General features: G+C 36.2%; 1 protein-coding gene across 1 annotated transcript in view; it reads right to left on the reverse strand.

Moving 5' to 3' along the window:
- The window catches only part of ATG10 (autophagy related 10), a 266,281-nt gene that overhangs the window by 66,158 nt on the left and 186,535 nt on the right, over positions 1-13,588 (reverse strand). The window contains exon 5 of the mRNA XM_040239430.1: positions 5,418-5,515. Coding sequence (XP_040095364.1) covers positions 5,418-5,515 — 98 coding nt within the window. The remainder of the gene's footprint in view (positions 1-5,417; positions 5,516-13,588) is intronic.

Consider the following 13,588-nt stretch of genomic DNA (forward strand, 5'->3'; position numbering starts at 1 on the left):
CAGCAGCAGCAATCCATAACAGCTTCTTAATTTTCTTGTCATTTAAGAATTAAGCCGCTTCCAGTGCACACTGATCCTACCAGGTGCACTAAATTGATGTCATTATGAGCCATCAGGAAATACCCACCGAGACCTATACCAACACTGAGAAGTTTTGTTAAACAGCTGTGTGTTTTAATTGATTTGTATTATTTAAAATAGAACAGTTAAAAGTCAGTTATAGGATGTTGTGTAAAAGAGATGCCTAAAGACTCTAGGGAGACTGAGTTCAGAAGAAAGCCAATCACTGGAACTTCACTTGAGCACTTAAGATTATTACTAGAGGAAGCACAATTAAATCATCAGTTTATCAACCATCATTATAAATCACCAGGCAACATATCAAGCTTCATTATTTAAGAATCCTTAACCAGTGACTTCCTGCATCACTGTGAGTCAAAAGCAATCTATTCACCAAAAGGTACCTAAGCAGTTTCAGATTTTTTTGCTGTGTGTGTGTTTACCCTGAGAGATTTATCACGGAAACATAATGAAAATTCACTAAAATTATCATACCTTTGCATGTTTCAGACATGCTAAAATCTTCTAAGTGAAATTAGTGGTATTTGGGGCATGCAGAATGTGTACTCAAGACTTCTAGGCCGGTTCTCTCACAGTACTTGTGTGAAATCACATGGGAAAATAAGCATCGAGTTTCTTCCCACTTCTATCCATCCAATCCCATTCATTTACTTGCACTTGGACAGCCTTCCCCAGACATAAATAATCAGAAAATAAAGTACCTCAAAATTCCTAGTTTTCGAAATCTAAAGCACACAGTTCAGGTGTAAGAAACTATATATCTGAAAGGAGATGACACAGGTTGAGTGTTGTACACAACCCTTTCTCTTACTCTTCACACCAACTCTATGTAGATGCTGCCATTAATTTTAATGGAAAAATAAGACATGAAGAGTTTTTGTAATTTGCCCAAGGTCATATAGCTCATAAGTGGTGGTACCCAAAGTTAAATCCACTCTGCCTGATATAGCACCTAGATAAACACTCTGAAAGGAAGAAAACCTCCTTGGAGAAGGGCTAATGCCATTCAAACATTTGCTTATTTAATGATATTAAGAAATTGTTAACAACTTTAGTTGTGGTAATAGAATTGTGGTTATTTTTTTAAAGAATTCTTACCTTTTTTTAAATAAACTTTTTTGAGATAAATGTGGATTCACATGCAGTTGTAAGAAATGATACAAAGAGATTGCTCATACCCTTTACTCAGTTCCCTCAATGGAAATATGCTGCAAAACAAACCTACATTATCACAGCCATGATACTGACATTGATACAGTCAGATACAGAACATTCCTATTGCCACCTGATTCTCTCCTTGCCTTTTATAACCACACCCACTTTCCTCCTACCCTTAACCTCTGAAAACTGCAGTCTATTCTCCTACCTATAATTTTCTCATCTCAAAAACGTTAGCTAAAAAAAAAAAAAAAAAGTTAGCTAAATGGAATCATTTACCAGGCAACCTTTGGGAATTGACTTTTCGCACTCAATAATTCTCTGGCTATTCATTCAGGTTGTTGGTTACTTTGAATTACTGAGTAGTATCCGGGGTAAGGATGTACCATTATTTGTTTAACCATGCACCTCCTAAAGAACTTCAGAGTTGTTTCCATTTGGGCTATTATGAATAAAGCTGCTATAAACATTTGTGGAGAGCCCTTATCTTCTAAAAATACATACTTAAGTGATTATGGATGAGATAATATGATGTCTAGAATTTGCTACCAAAAAAATTAGATCAGGTGAGATACCAAAATAATAAGATTGGTCATTAGTTTGTAAGTGTACTATACCAGGGGTCCCAAACCCCCAGGACCTGTACATGGTCTGTTAGGAACTGATCTGCACAGCAAGTGAGTGGTTGTCTTTCCTGGTGCCAAAAAGGCTGAGGACCACTACACTACACTATTATCTCTATTTTTGTATTATGTTTATAATTTCCCATATTATAGATATTATACATATTCCCATATTATACATATTCCCATATGTATTATGTTTATAATTTCCCATAATAAAAAAATTTTAAAAAGAAGACAGTAAGAAAAATTACTTATCTGATCACTACACACTCACATTTACAAATATACATATCTTCAAGTAAAACTAGAAGTATGATTTCTTGTCTTTTGATTTTAGCCTCTGCCAAGATTATAGGAGTTCTTTACCTAAAACACAGTGCCCACACCTTCCAGTGATCATTACTGTGACAGTCACTGTACCAATTTAGGCAGATCCAAGCTAGGCACCTGTTCACTTTCTTCTAGAAATTCTTTATTAGGCTGCAAGGTTGAGATAATAGGTAGTCCATGATGTTGGACAAGCAGGTAAGTAATCACCATAATCAAATGTATGAGATTCATGAGTGGCTTGTCTTCAAAAGAGAGAGTTCATAACTGACATGAATAGGTCCTTATCATCAAGACAAATGCTGAGGGAACAGAAGTGCGGTTACTGAAGATGAAGAGCAACAAACTCTATGAGCACAAGCAAGCCTGAAAATGAAGTGAAATGCATGTTATATTATGCAAAGACTGCTTTTGTTTTTAAGCCACTCTGGAGGACAGGATATTATTATCATGTTCAGTCTGCAAGCTAATGGTTCTTTAGTATAATTCTGCAAAATGGTGTCTACTATTTGGTGCCACCAATATCCTATCAGCTCACTCTTCCCCAGTGCCGTACCACACCCTCCCCCTCACAGCACTGAGGACACCCTATTTTTTCCCCACATGGGGCCTTACAAAAATGAGGACACACTCTCTCAAAGATCTCAGGCAAAGAACAGCACATAAATAGCAACCCATTAGCTAAACTGGGATTAAAAACTAAGACCTCCAAAGTGAATATTCATAATGAGTTTCAAATACCAAGTTAGTAAAATGGCAACAAATAAGTTTCCCTTGCTAGGTTTTCAGTGCCTGGAGATACATTGTGATGAGCAATTCTAAAGCTTAAATAAACTGCGTTATCAAAAGTGGGGATACCTGTCCACAAGATCAATCCCAATAAGACACATTCCAAAGGAACACTTAAATGTTATACTTAGATTACCATTTGGGTATATCAAATATCCCTCCCAATAAGTGGGCCTCATACTTGGTATTAAGATGGTAATTCTTACTGTGATAGGATCTGATCATTACTACCATACTCTGCTAAGTAGGAAAAAGACAGTCTGCTAACAGGCAGTCTGTATCATGCTTAAATGCCTGTAAACTGTTAATAAAAGATACTAGTCAATTCCATTTAAAACTATCAATATACAGATTGGGTCATGTGGTTGGGTTAGCAACTTAGGTATCCAATCAGTGGAACAAAATCTCTCGACAACATCATATTAGGAAATTAAGAAAATACGGTTGAGTTAAAAAATCTTATTTATATGTCACAAGTCAGAACAGAGACATGTGAAATGAAAGCCCAAAATGACATAGACCATCCAGAATTGTGCTTTGGTTTGCACTGAGGAGATTAATGACAGGGCTGCTAGAGACATAAAAAGGAAAAAAAGATTTGGGCTCAGGTGCATAATATAAAACATAATTGAGAAGAAGCAGACAAAAAAGGCACTGCAGTTAAATACATATATATTTTTGGATGCTCCCTTCCTCTATCCTTTGCTGTCTTCTTTGACTCTTAAAACCAAGCATTTTCTAGGGCCTGTGGATTCTGACTCTACAGTTTATATTTTTGGACAGTTTGTGGTCACTGACAAGACACTGGAAGTTGAATCACTTAGCACTCACCTTGACATACTTAAAGGTTAGTCTAAAACACTTTGCATAAAATAAAAGGCTCTTGCCAAAAACCGTTCTGATGGATTTGCTTATATATCTCATTACATTATCCTCATAGCAACCACTGATTTCTGGTCTACAGAACTGGGATTTAAAAGGGACCATTTTTGTAAGCTGAAGTGGTTTCTGAGAAACGGACATGTGAAAGGAGGGGGAAATATAGAGATAGAACAAAGGCAACAGAAAGCATTAAACCGGAAAGATTTCCAAGAACACACTGTATAGCATGGGCTTGGGGAAGTGAACAGCCATGTATGGCAGGAGCTGAGACTGTGTAGTGTGGGGGAGGAGGAGATAAGCTGGAAAGGACCAGCGGGACCCAGGGATTGGCAGCCCTGGAACCCAGGCAAGGCATTTAGACCACACACCATAGCCCCTTGGACAGCTACTGCAGGCTTGCACATGTGTAAGATAAGTGCTGCATGGTTAGGAAAACACGACTAAAGGGAAGGGGCAGGGAGGAAAGGAGCAGAAGACCAAAGGTAGGTTTTACTAGTTGTTCCAGGTGAGGCAACAGGGTGCAAACCAGGAAGGTGATGGTACCAACAGAAAAAAAGGATTAATTTTGATCAGGGGGCAGGGGGAGGTGTGGTGGTGTGTGACTCATATATTTAAAACTTGTTTTTTTCCTCAATTAAAACCTAAGAAATGGTCATTTGCAATCATTGTCAGAGAACTACATATGAGATGCTAAGGATTCTTAAGTTGATTGGGAGGTAAACTGTCATTATGATCAAACACATAAGAGGGCATAAAAATTCTAATGGCTGATAAAGTCATTTGTAAAGGAAGCTTTGATTAAGCTTCACAGAGGCTGGGAGAAAATAAGATTTTTGATATAAGTAAAAAAGAGACCATGATTGGTTGCAAGGTAATGAATATTTTTTGAAAATTTCTAAAATAATTAGTTGCTGATTTTAGCAAAGCAGTAATAATGACTTACATGATTAACAAACTTATTTTCTCTACTTTTGCAAATATACTTTTTATATCTACTTTTGCAGATCTATTTTTGCAACTTTTTAAAATCACTATTGCAAACCTATTATTCATCAAAAGTAATTTTTTTTCCTGCAAATGCACCTATGAGTAAAACTCTGAAGCATTAAGAGGTGACACACACTAAATCATCCATTTCTTGGTGTATATGCCAACTTTGTTTCTGTTCTCACTTAATACATTTTTATTGAAAATCTACTGTATGATAAGTACTGTGCTGGTGCTGGTTATACAATGGAGAGGGAAAAAAAAAAAAGGTCTAGCCACAAGAGTGCACACAGTATAATGGAAAAAATTAATTTAAAAAATCCAAATACATAATTTAAATTTTTAACAGGTACTATGAAGGAAAATTACAGGGTGCTATGAGGGCTTAAACAGAGAAGCTAAACCAAGCCTGGGTCTGGCAAGATGTTTTAAAGGAAAGTGTCTTTGAACTGAAATCTGTAAGTAGAGGAATGAAATAGAAAAAAAAAGAAGAAAAAGAGAGACAGAGCTAGAAGAAAAGACGTGCAGAGGGAAGGAATCACATATAAAATGAAAACATTCTCTAACCTGTTGAGTAATAGTGTCCCATGGTCCCTGCAGCAATCTCATCTTATAGCACTCATGAACTCCTTCCCAGATGTCCTTCAAAGCTAAAGGTCTTCCATCTGTGAAAGTAAAGACTGCCAGTTAGTAATTGATTGGACACGGTGGTGCTTAATGTCTATCTAAAACTACTGAAAGAATATTATAACTTTTTAAAAAACCTTTACTTAGTAAACATACTGTTTATATATCAAAATAGTACTGTATGAATTACTATTTTCTTCCAGAGGGAAATTTAAATAATCAAACTTCTCTCCATCCATCGAGCAGTAAAATTATCTGCTTACTTATTGCCTCTAGGAATTTTACAAAATAAATAAGATCCAAATGTGTTTTAGAGAAAACTGATAAATAGAAGCATCAGTAAAGGACCAGGTAGACAGACTCACATATTCACAAGGGTGTATGATGGATACCTCTGAAGTCTTCATACTTCCTCTATTCCTTAAATCAGACCATCCATGTGCTTCCTTCATCCTCCTGTTGACTGAATATCTGTAATGTTCAAACCACTCTGTTGGCTACCATGAGGAATAGAAGGAAAGCACATAATTTCTCCTAGTAAGGAGTGTTTCCCAAGTAGGGAAACTAGGACAAGTATATATCAGTAAATATCGATACTAAAATCAGTATTTTGTAATAATTGGTAGATTGGTCATAGCCAGAGGAAAACTGCAGTTCTCTGAAAGTCCAGAGGAGGGAGACATTAACACCCACTGTCTGTTAGGGGTGGAGGGACTTGAGAAGGACTTGCCATGAAGAAATCAGTAAAATCTTTAGTGAACAATCCTCCTTTTCTTTGTTTAAGCAACTTCAGTTGTTCACCTATATTCATAATCACCCAAATAATGTATTTTACGAAGAACAGTATGACACAAGTAAAGTGGAAAAATAGATATCTAGGTTCAGAAAAGGAAGCGGAAAGAAGGAATTACGATAAAACCACACCGCTGAAAAGAAGGTGGTCTTAACATTAGAATTTATCGCCGTGTTGTGCTTAGTCGCTCAGTCATGTCCAACTCTTTGTGACCCCATGGACTGCAGCCCACAAGGCTCCTCTGTGCATGAGGATTCTCCAAGACAGAACACTGGAGTGGGCTGCCATGCCCTCCTCCAGGGGATCTTCCCAACCCAGGGATCGAACCCAGGTCTCCCACAATGTAGGTAGATTCTTTACAGACCAAGCCACCAGGGAAGCCCAAGAATACTGGAGTGGGGTAACCTATCCTTCTCCAGGGGGTCTTCCCGACCCAGGAATTGAACCGCCATCTCCTGCATTGTACGTTGATTCGTTACCATCTGAGCTACCAGGGAACCTTCAGAATTTAGTGCTACTTGGCTCATTTAGAGTCAACCGAGTCCTCAAGACTTAGGGGTGTGCTCTTTTCTTTAAACAAGTAGACAATATCATTTAAAGAAAACTCATCAGCCTATTAGATCCAAAGAAGTATTTGGTCATTAGGTACAATACAACTTGGAGAAATAATCTCCTCAAAAGCCCTCCAAATCAAAAGGTATTGCATTCAGACTTAGAAGCATAAGTACAGATGTAGGGTGTAGGGGAAGAGCAGGAGAACTGAAGTCCATGCTGAGTTTGAATCCTGGTATTGACACTTAATTCTCTATGTGACTACAAGTTATTTTCTAATTGAAGTATAGTTAATTTACTCTTTTGCTTTTAACTTTACCTGAAAATGAGGATAGTAATCCTTCTCAAATTCTATCCTTGTGAATGGCTTACATTAGTGAACACACCAGGACTGTGTCAGGCACATAACAATTCAGTATATATTAGGTATCTCCTCCTAGCCCCCACTGCACCATTCCAGTAATTCTCATAGCTTAGAGCTAAAAGATTCATTTATAGACCATTATTTCTTAAGAGTTTCTCATGTTTCTATACCATGCACATTGTGTTTAAGACAGCAATATACTAATACCATAGACAGAGCATTTCTCATGTTTGACCTGAAAAGTTGAACTTTTCCTCAACCTTTATTTTCAATAAATAGCAATAGAATATTTTGATACATTTTCAATAAGTATCTTCATCTTGGCATTTATTTGGTGGCAGGAGACCATTATCTTGTGATAAATAGTTTTATTCCATTGACATTTCCATGTCTGTAAAATGAACAAGATTTATTCATCCAATTAACATTTGAATGTCATGTTTAGCTACAAGTTTAAAACAAGCTGCCTTCTGTATCTGTGTTATATTGTTGTCTGAACACATTTACAGAGAAGGGCCAAACTTTAATCTTAAGCCCTGCACATCTTCAAAATATGCACGTGTGTGTGTGTGTATGTGTACTGATGCTAGGGAAACAGCATCTTAGGTATGTCAGTGTCAAATAGAAAACCAAATAATCAAATTATTAAAAGCTGACATGCTTTTAAAATAATTTTCAGATGTCAAAGTTAAAAGAATCAGTTGTAGAATAATAAAATGTTACAGCTGGTATAATTACTAATTTTAGATATAAGGTCTCAGGAAATATACATCTACCAAAATTATGGAGCCAGTTCATAACTACCCTGGGGCTAGAATCTCAGGACTCACAATTCCGTGCTCTTCCTGCTATTCCATTCTGTTTCTGAGGGTAAAGACTGCCTTTGTCCTTTCACCACCGCAGTGCTGCTGTGCAGTTCTAAGTCTCACTCACACACTGCAAATGTTTTATATTTACTCAATAAATGATAAATGAGAGAATACTTTCCTTAACTTTATTTCCACTGAAACAGGGAAAGGCTTTGCAGACCCACAGAAGAATGCTGGGTTTGAAATCTGTTAATCACTCCACCTGAGTGCAGGTGGGACCTGTGACTTGCTTCTAATCAGTAGAATATAACAATGGTGATGGTTGTCACTCCTCTGACTATATTATATTATATAAGACAGTCTTAGAAGAGTACAGTGAGAGAGTAGCCAATAGCTATGTGTTGTGAGCTGCCTGTAGCGATCATAACTTGGAAGGAGCAGCAAACCATGAAAAAAAGTCAATCACAGGCATTACAGATTCTCACTTTTCAGCCTCTAACTACACCTTTCTTGTTTCACCCTAGTACAAGGTTTTTCTTTCTTTCTTTCTTTCTTTTTTGCCCATAATAATTTGTTTTAATTTTAAAATTGAAAAATAAATTCTGATAATCAGTAATGATCTCAATTTCATTTCTCAAAATATTTCAGCCAACAATCTAAGGATGGGGTAAATGGTTTGGAAATTACCACTGTCAAAAACTTGCATATTCTGCTGGAAACATTCATGCAAAAGGCAAAAATCAGCAGGCTAGCAACATTGTGGAGAGACCCAAAACAAATGTTATAGAATATTTTCACTAGATTTGATGCTAGAATTTGAGGCTGTCATACGTTTTCAGGCACCACCTAATTTAGAGAGAAAATTTAACACCTTAAATACAGGAATTAAAATATACATACATATATCCACGGGAGGGGATATATGTATATTTAGAGCTGATTCATGTGGTTATACAGTACAAACCAACACAACACTGTAAAGCAATTATTCTCCAATTAGAAATAAAAAGAGTTGGGAGAAAAAAAATGATCTAGTCAACTTAGAATAACAGACAATTACAAGGAATAAAAAAATAAGTTCAAAACATCAAAAGATGCATCATACTCCTTTACGTATGGTTATAACAACGCTACCTGCCTTCTGTGAAGGAAGCGGTTTTTTTAAGTGAATAAATGTGACTGCGTTCTCCAATGTGTCTATAAAAATGTTTTAAAGTACATGTATCAATGATCAAATGAATGCTTGTGCAAGCTGCTTTAACAAGAATGTCAATTTTTCCAGTTTCTGCTGACCATTTACACTATAGAAGATCTGATAATATGGTGTGTCTCTCACATACAGATATGACAATAATGATTTAATGAAGTATGACGTGGATTCTTTTCCCTAGGCCTTCATCATCAGTTCTCCTAGTCATAGCTCACACCTTCATGATCAAAGACATACACAAATTAGTTTGGTGATCTTTTACTCAAAAATAAAAATTTGACCTTATTAGCAATATCTTCAAAGCCATGACATATACAACTGACATGAATAATATATTCTAATATGACTGTGGCTCTAATTATTCCACAACCAAAATGGAGCCTTCAGAAATCCCACCAAAATCATTGAAATGAGATAATCAAATACATTTTTTTTAAATCACATCATTAAAAATAGACCTTAAATATGGCAGAAACATGAATAATTTTGTGATTTTGGATCCATCTGCCTATTTATGAAACTGAAGACCTAAAACTTTAATTTAAAATTAAAATGTGGACATAAACAAATACTTGGTTAAACTCATGAAACACATTATTATGTGCCTTCATGTTCAGTTGAAGTTATCTTCAATCAAGAACTTTAAGCCCTGTTTAGAGGGCCTATTTTTTCTATCTGGCCTCAGTCAGAGGAGACATAAGCATACTCAATCAACAACTCCCTGGTTTCAGACCCCAGATATTCGATAGCACCAATTTCAACATGCTTAGAAATCTCATTAATCACACTGAGCTGAGAAGCTCAGTAAAATCCCTTGCATACTTGAAAAATTGAAGCAGAAGCCAAAATAATTTCAGCAGCAACCTACAAAGTGAGCATGGTAAATTAAGATCATTTATTTAACAAGTGTTTATTGAGTGCCTACTATGTGCCTCTATCATCCAGAATGATATTACACATTTGAGCTAAAGGAATATTCTGTTAGCAACCTAAAATGTCAATGATAAAAAAGGAAGAGACTTTGGATGAAAAATAGAATAATTAAAAAGTACAATCTTTAGCAACTGCCAGTAGCATTTAATATTTTCATATAAAATCTCTCAATTGAATAATGACCTACATGTCAAGTAATCTATATATTACTCAAAATCTGAAGCTTTCTAAATTAAATTTCTCAGGGCTATTATTTTCATGAATCAAATAACATCATGAGATATTTCACTATCACTACCTAACTCTAGTGCAAGCATGCTGAAGTCACCTTTATCCTGTGGTGCATGCTTTCACTAAAATTTCATAACTCCAAAAAGAACATTAGAGAGAGTATAAATTATTTAGAGTAAATTTAGGGAAAATGTTCTGAATGTGGTCAGTAGAAATAAAATGGAAATGGTGGATTTTTCACAATGAAATTTGTCATTATTCAATATATTGTCTTCAACAGGGCTTTGAAGGCTATAAAAATTCATGTCATTCTCCACAGTAAGGCAGAGATGATGCTCCATCAAAGGAGAAAATTCATTTTTGCTTCAGTGAGAAAATTATATTGTGATATGAAATGAGTGTTAATTGTTCATGTACATTCTTATCAGCTACTGTGCTGGCTAATTCTGTAATTTTTATTTATTCCTACATCCACTTTTTACATTCTGAGTCTTTATTAGTCTCACGAAATCTGAATGAAAATTCAAAAAACTATAGATTTTGGCAACTTCTCTTCAATGTTACTTAAATTTTGGTGCTGCTTTGTGCAGTAAAATTGGGAGTGGGAAGCTAAACAGTTTGAATCTTAACTCCATAATTTTATATGTACTGTAGAATAAATAAACCATCTAACCTCTCTGAGCACTCAGTTTGCATGTCTGCACATCAGGGTAATAGCAGCTCCTATATTACACTGTTATTGTAAAGATTAAGATACAGAACTCAGCTGGCATTACTGAAAGGTACTACATGCCAAGCCCCACTTTATATATTAGCTCACAAACCTCAAAACTCTATAAAATAGGTATTATTATCTCAAATTTTTCTAGATGGTGAAAAAAAAGGAAACAAAAAGTTCAATAACTCCCACAAGATCACAAAGTAAGAAGCAGAGTGAGGAATCAGAACCAAGCAGCTCCAGACCCTCCACTTTGTCCTGTACCAGGGGCTCTTTGTAAACTATAAAGTGGTATACACATATTTTAGCTGTGGTATTGTTTTTGTTTTCATTAGTAGTCACTACCAGCATTGCTTAACCTAAGACTATCTAGAATTTTGCCTTTCCTAGATTTTTTAATAGGCCAGGCTTGCTCTTTCCTTCGTCACTCTGGCCAGGGCTTCATCTGATCATCCAGCTCAAGATAATCTCTGCCCTCTGAGCCCTGGTGGCAACTTTCTCCCCATCTTTATTGTCTATAATGGATACATAGCATTGTGTAAGTTTAAGATATGCAATATAATGACTTGATACATGTATATTTTGGAAAATGGTTAACACAATAAAGTTAGTTAACACATCCATCCTCTCACATATTTAAAATTTGTGTGTATGTGTGTAGTTAGAACATTTCAAATCTACTCTCTTAGTAATTCTCAAGTATAAAATACAGTATTGTTAACTATAGTCATCATGCTAAAATATGTATGTAACCTTTAACCAACATGTTCTCATTTCTCCCACCTCCCACCCAGCTTCTTTCAACCACTAACCTATTCTATGCCTGGTGACAATTTTCTTTTTACCTCTCTTATGGCCGTTAACATATTCTACTTGTTACAGTAAATTTCAAATTTGTCTTGTTTCCCTCAGTAGACTGTAAACTCCTTGAGGGCATAAATCATCCCTGATTCCTTTATTCATCTCTGCATTCCAGAAACATTTTCTTGTCTTATGCATAAATATTTTCCAATGCTTGGATAGATGGATGTTCAACATTATTTCTAGAGCAATTTACCACAATTATTACTAAGAATAAAGATGGATGATTAAAAATTCATCAATAAAATACTTCTCATATAAATCTATAGTATTAAGGAGATAAAGATATAATGGAAATTTGATTTTTCACCATCCAAACATAGTTCCTATTTGGGAGATAAATTCCAAAATAAGCAGTAGGCAGAATCCCATTTTGTACCACTAAACCAAAGAGAGGTAGACATTCCCTCATCTTGTTACTTTTGCCTTCAGTTGACTCTATGATTTACCCTTCCAGTAAATTTTTTTGTGCTTGTCACGGTCAGGGTCAGTTAATTGCAACTAAGTATACTTAACTAATATAGTCCAGATAAGTGGTTTATATAAGTATTGCTTAATATTTATCATTTTTTAGCCCCAGTGTTCTAAATGTCATACATTTGTCTAGTAATTTCACATGGAAAATGAATGTAAGACATCTTTCAGTTACATGAGAAAGTTCATGTATGTTACAATCCATTTTTATGAGGAATATGCCCAACAGCACAATAGAAGAGTAATTTGGGGTCACCTTAAACTGTTCATATTCAAAAGCAGAGACATTACTTTGCCAACAAAGGTCCGTCTAGTCAAGGCTATGGTTTTTCCAGTAGTCATGTATGGATGTGAGAGTTGGACTGTGAAGAAAGCTGAGTGCTGAAGAATTGATGGTTTTGAACTGTGGTGTTGGAGAAGACTCTTGAGAGTCCCTTGGACTGCAAGAAGATCCAACAAGTCCATTCTGAAGGAGATCAGCCCTGGGATTTCTTTGGGAGGAATGATGCTAAAGCTGAAACTCCAGTACTTTGGCCACCTCATGCGAAGAGTTGACTCATTGGAAAAGACTCTGATGCTGGTAGGAATTGGGGGCAGGAGGAGAAGGGGATGACAGAAGATGAGATGGCTGGATGGCATCACGGACACGATGGACGTGAGTCTGAGTGAACTCTGGGAGTTGGTGATGGACAGGGAGGCCTGGCGTGCTGCAATTCATGGGGTCACAAAGAGTTGGTCAGGACTGAGCGACTGAACTGAACTGAACTGCTCACATTCTGTGTTAAGAACTTACATTAATGCAGAAGATATTATAACCTCTCATTTAAATTAAGTTAAATACTTAACCTAGAAGAAGTACACACAAGACTTTCTTGAGGAATCACTGTTTTCAGAAAACGTCCCAAGGGAAGCAACACTGGGTCTACAAGATACCTGAGACACCAACTGTGAGATATTACTATTCATCAGAACTCTGAAGACCATATCACCAGATGCATATCTACATTAGGTCTGTTGGTTCTAAAGCAGAAAACACTCTACTTTCAATCCTATCCAAAGTGTTTTGAGGTTTTGATTTTAACCTCTTGCTCTGGCATACCAGTACTCAGCATTTTGGACTCCTGGCTCTCTCAAATCTCAGAACCCCCCAGAACATGGACCAGTTA

Source organism: Oryx dammah, unplaced genomic scaffold (genome assembly GCF_014754425.2).
Source record: "Oryx dammah isolate SB20612 unplaced genomic scaffold, SCBI_Odam_1.1 HiC_scaffold_5, whole genome shotgun sequence".
NCBI lineage: Eukaryota > Metazoa > Chordata > Mammalia > Artiodactyla > Bovidae > Oryx > Oryx dammah.